This window comes from Drosophila ficusphila, unplaced genomic scaffold, assembly GCF_018152265.1.
Source record: "Drosophila ficusphila isolate 14025-0441.05 unplaced genomic scaffold, ASM1815226v1 contig_198, whole genome shotgun sequence".
Classification (NCBI taxonomy): domain Eukaryota; kingdom Metazoa; phylum Arthropoda; class Insecta; order Diptera; family Drosophilidae; genus Drosophila; species Drosophila ficusphila.
This window is the reverse complement of record NW_025064092.1, coordinates 10,932,083-10,940,471: the sequence shown is the minus strand read 5'-3', so window position 1 is coordinate 10,940,471 and position 8,389 is coordinate 10,932,083. Positions and strand designations below refer to the sequence as shown.

The following is an 8,389-nucleotide window of genomic DNA, read 5'->3' as shown; positions in this document are numbered from 1 at the left end:
TTGCCCCACGTAATTGGGGGTCCGGCCAGTGGGCCCTAAGTTGCCGCACATCCCCGCTGGGGAAACAGGACCCCTTTCGCCAAGTTTTTAGCTGTGTCCGCTAATCCGCACAAATTAAATGCAATTGAAATAAATTTGCATGCCGAGAGATTGGCAAATAAATGTATGCAACAAGTGTCCCAATTGCATATAATTTATTGGCAACAAATTCCAGCCAAGCGCACGGGGCATAATAAACTTCTCAAAGGCACCCGACTGCTGCTGCTGCTGCTGCTGCTGATGTGCAACCCCTTCGGCGGGTCACAAATTCCCAGGCAGCTGCAAAGTTCACAAGTGTTAATTGCCGCATCAATTTGGGTAATTGAAGGTATTCGGCGACCAGTCTAGACTTCACTGTGGCCCTGAATGGGGCGAGTATCACTTACAATTCTCAGCAAATGTTACCTTCGCTTCAGGATCAACCAAAGAACTTGCCACGCCCACCAAATCGAATCTATTAGCTCGATTTCACCACAGAGGGCCAACATCTCTGTCACAGCTTCACCTCATTTCCAGACACCCCTCTTTAACCATCATTAAACGATCGAACCGCTGTCAATGGAGCAAGTAAATCGTAACTCAAAAGAAAGAAAAGAATGCTTGACTTGCCCAAAAGAGAAACAGGCACGACCAAAAGTCCACTTCGATCTCAAAATTCGATCTCATAAATGTTAACGGTCATTCACCAAAGCGGGGGGCAAACAACAATGGCAACAGCCACAATCACTGAAAAAGGAAACAGCACCAAAACAGGGAGATATGTCTTCATAATCTGGCCGAATAGTTGAATATACTGAGTTCCAAGTTTTCAGGAGGGTATAGCAAACTAAACAGGCGCTAGAAAACTTATAAAATGGTATTAAAGCAAGGGTTGAACAAATAAAGTACTATATTATTAATAACAGCAATGGTTTCCGAGTTTCATTATCTAGAAATTTTAAATCGCTTTCCAACCTACATATAAATATTAGTTATAAAATACGTATATAAGCAAACATCTACCTATAAGCGAACAACTCCAGCAGCCAAAGAGCAGTGACAGCACATTATTTATTATTTGAAATATTCGAGAGTTGGCTTTTTCTGCTTTGTTTGGTCTTTATTATTTTTTTTTGTCTCGGCCAAGCGAAAGAAATCACTTGATATGCAGGCGGCGATCGGATCGAAAAGAGAATAAAGCAGAACAGCTCCAAATCGAGTTGGGTTCGACAAAAAAAACAAGAACTGGGGGGATCTCGCGACAGAGGTGACAAGAAACAAACCTGATCGGTCCGAAGACCCCTTCTTCTGCCGGCAAATGCGAATATCTCCCCGGAGTGCTTTGAAAGTTGAACTTTTGTCAGACTCAATTCGCTCTGAGCCGGTTGGCATTGACCGCAAACTATCAAAGCGAAATCTCGTCAGCTAATCAGCGGGGACTCGGACTCTAAATCTGAATCTGAATCTGATTCTGATTCTGAGTCCCACTCGGATTCGAATGGTGGCTGCCGCTTTTGGAGGCACTCAGGTGTCATAACTAGCTTGCCATTACACCTCGCAGCGAAGTGGCGCAAGACTGGCGGCACCGATTTGGCAGCAGTTGCCAAAAGTAAGTGCAAAATGTGTCGGCCAAGCTTCCAAGCTTCTCCTACTAATTGATGGCTAAAGACAACTGAGAAGTCACATGAAATTCGGACCAAATTTGGTTTCGTTATGACAGAGCGGCAAGTGTAAATGTCTTTATGCGGATCGAAATATCGAATTTGAAAGTAAAAAAAAATGTTGAATTCTTTTTTGAACATATTTGAGGGGTACATTTTTTTCTTCTTCGAGGTCCTTACAATGGATTACTCTGATAAGTACTTCCACGAAGAGCTCTTGATATGTCAGGATCTTTCAATGGGAAACCAATAAAATTTCTTGTAAGCCTAGAATAGATAGTGATCTTCCAGTAACAGATCGAAACTCACCTGGGAGCGTTCGAAGTGGGGAACTGGTGGTATCTCGGGATCTCCTGATGCAAAACCAATGAAGTCCTCCAGTCTTGGGCCACCGACAATGACCCATCCACGCAGCTAAATGGCTTTGCTGGGTTCGCCCGTCAGCTTTGGAACAAACGCTTTCGAAACCGCAGCGGATCGCTCGATCTGGGTCACCCAACCGCAGTCGCCACTCGACACTAACTGCTGGCCACGCCCACGCCACACGCCCTGCCCTGCCAGAGGTGTCTGGTCGGTTTTTTTTTATTTTTTTTTTCTTGCCCCCCTCGTTTCTAAATACCAAACACTAAATCACGGTTTTCGCTGTCGGCCATTTTGAGATGTTTTTGTGTGTCCCCAAAAACCTGTTGCTTTCAGCCGAACTGAGACAAAGCCGAGTCTCTTAAAAATAAATATATTAAAATGAAGTGATCGTTAAAAAAAAACAAGGTGTAAACAACACAAAGCTCAAATAATTAATTGCCTAGCGTTAATTGAAGTGCATAAATTATACCGGCAGCTTGGCCATCTCCGAAGTCGTCGGCCCCTGCAGTCCAGCGGGGGCTGTGGCCCCGCCCGCGGGGGGCGTGGCAGGATGTCGGAGGTGCAGAAGGGGCGAGTCCACCGTGTCCAGGTTGCTGATATCCGGATAGCGGGGCTTCACGGGCGTCGGCGGCGCCTCCCGATAGGCGTTAATGTCGTTGTCGTGGTCGGGATTGGGGAACTCGCTGGCCAGGTGGTAGATGACCTTCTTGAAGAGGAACTCGGAGAGGTTGGTGCGCAGGAAGAAGAGGAACATCCAGTTGGAGAAGTTGCACTTGTCGATCACCGCCGACAGCTCGTTCTCGTCCAGCTGGCCAGGCTTTGCCCAGTAGAGCGACCAGCGGGTGAAGGTGACGCTGGGAGAGAGATCGGAGATCAGAGATCAGAGGTCAGAGGTCAAACGGGAGGTTATAGTCAGTAGTCAATAGCCAATAGCTAACTGGGCACTCACTTTTTGTAGAAGCAGAGGGTGAAGAGCCGCCAAACAAGACCCAGAACAGTGACCACCAGCAGGAAGGAGTACCAGAACCAGAGGATGGTGTAGATCTTCTCGTTCATGATGTTCAGCGCCATCACGCAGAGGGTGTCGTGGTCCTGGATGGACCCCGAGGCGCCGAACTTGTGGAACCGGCACTTGGTCACCTTCGGGAAGACCACGTCCAGGATGCTCAGCTCGTCGGACCAACGGTTCTTGAGGGCCTTCGGTCCCAGCGTGAGGAACTGGCCGCCCAGGAACCGGTTGGTCCACGTGATCTGCAGCAGCAGGTTCACCAGGTTGAGCACCTCCGCGAAGACCAGGTGGGCTCCCCACGACTGGTTCAGCCGCATCCGGTCGATCATCGTGCGGCGGATGTCCTTGATTCGCTCCTCGGCTTCCGCCATCGAGGGGATGTTCAGCTTGCCGATCCGCAGGCTGTCGTTCTTTAGGTAGCGGGTGAGGCCCACCATCCGCAGGCCGAAGACCAGCGCCTTCACCCGGCCGCCCTCCCACTTCTTCCACAGGAAGTGCGGCACGTAGAAGCAGAGCGCCTGGAAGAACAGCACGAAGGGCACCCACTGGTAGTAGGCGTGCCGCTTGATCGAGTCCTTCTCGGGGTCGAAGTGCCCTATTCCGGGCGGCTCGCTCCCCGGCCTATAGGCGGTGTGGTTCTGGTCGCGCACCTAAGTGGGTGGAAAACACAGTCTACTTTATCTGTACACCCAATAACTAGTTAACTCTCCGATCATAAAACATTGTATACACACATGGGTTCAATTAACCCAACACTGAAGTGAGCTCATCCATATCGGTTATCAAATGCAGTCTGATAACTGGTGACCCCATTCGACATGTTTGGTGACCCCGTGAAGCAACTAATGTGAAGCCAAGCCATGTACCCCTCCTCAATTGGTGACCCCGTGCACTTACCACTGTGAAGGTGGGCGTGAAGAAGCAGAAGGTGTTGATGACCGGGGCGATGACGCCGTCGGAGATGCACTGGATGTGCTCCCCGATGTACTGGCGCGAGGTGATCAGCAGCGTGGCCACCAGGAGCATCACGAAGGTCCATCGGTAGTGCAGCTTGAACACTATGTTATCGATCACCACCCGCGTGATATCGAACTTGAGGTACTGCCTCACCGAGCTGAAGGTGTTCAGCATTGTAGGGCCCCGCTGTCTACGGTTTGGGTTCCACACTTATGGGTTCTTCTTAGGGCCGCTTCCGATTTCGCTGAGTGGATTCGGGTTGAGGCGATTACGAGTGGGTTGGGATTGGTGTGTCGGATGGATTGGTGCGCTCCGCTTGTCGCGGCTAGCTCCTCGCAACTGCAAGGCTCGTGGCTCGTGGCTCGAGTCTCCGGGTCTCTGGGTCTCCGAGTATCCGAATCTCCGGCCTCCGTTCGCCATTCTCCGTTCTTCGGAGAGGGCTTTCTGGCCCCTTATCGGGTGCTCTTTTGGCCAGGAGAGCCAGGCCGTCCAGACCCGATAAGATAGTGGCGTCGGGTGGAAACTCGCGGTAACGCCGAATCAGCGATTTGATTGAGTTAAATACAAACTTGTCCAAGAAAAGAGTAAGGGAAATTTGAGACCCTACTGGAGTGCAATACACTGCGAGAGATTTCTGTGGGCCTCCACAGCTCAAGTTAAATACTTCATTGCAATTTATGTCTGCACTTCTTTCTGATTTCTCACTGAGACAGCATAACATGATTTGGACACTTAAGTTCAAGTGTTAACAATCTACGTTGCATTTTTCACAGTGCATCCACTATCTTGAAACGCAAAAAAAAAACCCCACGTTTTATTTTTCAGTTTTGCCAACTTGGGAGATTTGTGGGTTCAATAAGACCCAAAAAAAAAAAAACAAGAAAGAGAGAAAAGTATAGCTATTTAAATGCAGAAGATATTTAAACAAATTCTCCAGGTAAACCTTATCGACTGGCTTTCCATTTTTCTGACTAAGGCCCAAGAATTCGGCCAGGTGTGTGGGTGAGTAAGCCCACACCAATCTAAATTAAAGAACCCAGAGCGTAGGGAACAACGAGCACGAGTGCTCCAAATAGCAATCACAACAAAATGAATCAGTGCGAGAAAATATCTATGACTCAAGAGATTCCGGATGGATATCTCGAATAGCAAATCCCATAGTTAAGTTAGCACATATGTAGTTTTACTGGAGGTTACTGAATTGATACTACGATATTCCAGCTAGTTCGAAGTATCATAAAACTCAGAAACGGGAAGCTCCCTAGAGCAAACAGAGCTTCTGATCAGTCGATTTGCAGAAACCTAACCGACGCAATCTGGAACTCAGCGGGTCTTAAAGCGTGCCGCTATCGCCCCAATGGAGATTCCGATTTAATGCTGTCTATTCTGATGGATGGGACAGCCTTTGGATAAATATATATACATTGGAGCATGGGGGCGGGGTGCTATTGACCCAGATCAGTGTCAGACGAAGCGAAAGGGGCTGCAGGCATATGGTAGAGGATCAGTAGAGGATTATTGCTCGACTATTTGCGTTGAGGCAATTCCACTGCAAGGTTCTTCAGAAGTGAATCAGGTGGATTTAACCCCCTCCCACGGCTGTATTTCATTCTTTGCCCCGATCCACAATCCACAATCTTATCTGCTAGTCAATCCCCAGAAGAGACAACGAGTCGAGTTGCCTGTATTTATTTTTTAGTAACCACCAGGCCAGGTCGTCTGTTTTCATACCTTGGGCTGTGGAATGCCAGCGGAGATCCCTGCTATCAGTCCACAAGTATCTATATCTGTTGCTTATCTAACTAGCTCGCCTATTATTTAAGAGCCTAACATAAGTAGCTCGAACTTGGTCGGATAAGATAGACCCCTTCACATATAGAAGTCGTGCGTAACCAAAAACCCGCCGACTATATTAGTAATTGCAACATTTTTAGCCGGTTGACTGCCCGACTTTTCTTCGACTTGCCTTTTGCTGGAAATTGCTGTGATTGTGGGTTTTGTTTTACTCACCTTTTTGTTTTTGGGTTGGCAAAGGTTCATTGATTCATATTCGAATATCAGGAGAACGCTTTATTAACATAGTCTAGATACTGATAAAAACAACTTATAGGTGCAGCAAGCTTTTGTCTTTGGCAATGCACTGAAATTTAAATAAAGCAAACCGCAATGAAAACGAAATTCGAGCCATTCAAGCAAGGCGCTCCACACGTATTGCCCTCGGCTAAAGATTCAATTACCAGCCATAAGCAATACTACACATATATATGTACGGCTATATGTATATGTGCAGCTCAGACATCGAGATATTGATATATTCGCATTCGTTGCAACAAAATTCTGCTGAAAAAGTGAAAGTGTTTCTGATACAACTTTGCGCAATGCAAATGAAATCGTGGATGGATCGCTTTGAGAAACTAATATTCAGTACGACTAGTGACGCAACTCAGGCATCTGTTGCTTTCTGTTTTGCATAGTAATTGTAATTATAGTCCAACCTTTCTAGCTCCAACTTAATTTGATCGACAATCAATCAAGTAACTAAGAAAATAATAATAATAATAATATTCTTTTCAACAACTTGCTGGCATTTAAATAAATCCCACTGATCTCTCGATCGTAAATTACCAGAATTTAATGCCCGCTCAACTAGTTAAACGTAGATGTCCTCCAAAACTGAATAATATATTGCTTTTGGGTCAAGTCTTTCCTAATTTAAATCTTAATTACTGTCTGACAAGTGTTTTGACAGCTATAGAAGTTTCTCTAATTAACCAGAATGCAATTCGATATCTATGTAAATTCTGCTTGACAGTGAGAAGTTGCTGATGGAGTCACTTGGATGTGGTGTATTTGGCTAAAATTGTAGTAGTAATTGTAGTTGTGGTAGTGAGATTAATTTAAGAGGCAAACAGAAAGGTCCAGAGTTTATTTGACATAGCATTTCATCGGGTCCACAGAAAATATACCTATCAGTAAAGTTAATAAACAAATCGCGGGAGAGAAACGCATGCGTAGCTGGCAGATGTATCTTTTCCCCAACAGATTGTTTTACGTGACGCAGACGATTTTCGGAGAATTTTCAAATATGAATGTTGATGTTAGGTTTCGCATGAAGACGATGACTAAGCCGATACATTTAAGCATAAGCCAGGGGAGAATAAGAGCACATGGAGAACAATTCGTGGTCATAAAACAATATAAATGTAAATAAATAGAAAATCAAAGAACAATAATTTCTTCCTAATAACTTTATCTTGGTTTCTGATTTCTACCAACTTGTGACAACTTGTGCGAAATTTAGATACATGTCGATGAGGGGTGCGAAAACTAAAGTGATCCAATCTGATTTATTGGACTCGGTACTGGCGTTAGTGGGCAATTAAGACCTGGGTCTCGCCTCGGTTCGCTGCGGTTTTCTCCGGCTATTTATAGCCCAGACAGTAGTCGTCTCATTTAGGGATATACTCGTATATGAACATACACATCGGCGCGCGGACATATGGGCTTAATGGTTTTATAACTGATTTTTATTGCCGCTCGCCCGCTTCTCAGGTTGCTTGACGGACAGTAGCCAATCGTTAAATGAAAATGATGTACGTACGTAGTTCGCTCTTGGGTCTAAATAGTTAGGATACAAACTAAGATTAGTAAGTGGTTTCTATAATATAGCAGTTAAGCCTTGAATAGTGTCTTCCCCTGCACAAAAAAATAGAACAAGTGGGACCTTCAGACACCCCAATGTCCGCCATATCAACCCAGATCTACGATGTTATAACACCTATGGCAACCAGTTCAGTTCCCATGGCAAAAGTTCTACTCCTTATCAGCCACAATTCGGAATACTGAAACTAGCCGAGTATTGCGACATCTAGACCGTTTTAATTAGTTTTTACGATCGAATACACGCACTTGAGAGCAAAGCGGGGTAGTATGTTTTATAGGGTGTCGAGAATATACTCCTACATAATCATATAGCCCCGATAAGCTAGTGTGTGCCCGGATTGAAATATTTAATTTACGATTAAGACGGCTTCGGGGTCTTGAAAACTATCGCTTCGAATTTATGGACATGGAACAGGTAAAAGAAGAATGTCAAACCTGAAGAACGGGCACGGATAAAGAGAGGGAAGGAAGAACGAGTGTAACAGGTAGCCGCGTTCTCGTTTTGTTCCTATCTCAGGGTTCTCTTTTCGCTTCCAGAAGGGCATGAAAAATCCCGCTAAGTGTTGTTTCCCTATACTTTAAACACAGGTAAATTCGGGTAATTGCTGGAACTTATCAGGTATTTAGAGGTTTCCAGGTATACAAATGCAGTGAAAGCAGAGAGTTCCAGTGTTTTGTAAGTTTCCTTTGTGTTTTCTGTTCTCTCTTTCTCTCGCCT

The 8,389-nt window shown here is 45.6% G+C and overlaps 1 protein-coding gene across 1 annotated transcript; it reads right to left on the bottom strand.

Annotated features, from left to right (window-relative positions):
• Positions 1-2,396: 2,396 nt before the first annotated feature.
• LOC108092976 (innexin inx7) lies at positions 2,397-4,374 on the bottom strand. Its single transcript, XM_017192868.2, has 3 exons — positions 3,949-4,374; positions 2,992-3,701; positions 2,397-2,896 (listed from the first exon to the last, which is right to left on the bottom strand). Exons 1-3 carry the CDS (start codon positions 4,180-4,182, stop codon positions 2,506-2,508), a joined length of 1,335 nt encoding a protein of 444 aa, XP_017048357.1. The 5' UTR covers positions 4,183-4,374; the 3' UTR covers positions 2,397-2,505.
• Positions 4,375-8,389: the final 4,015 nt, after the last annotated feature.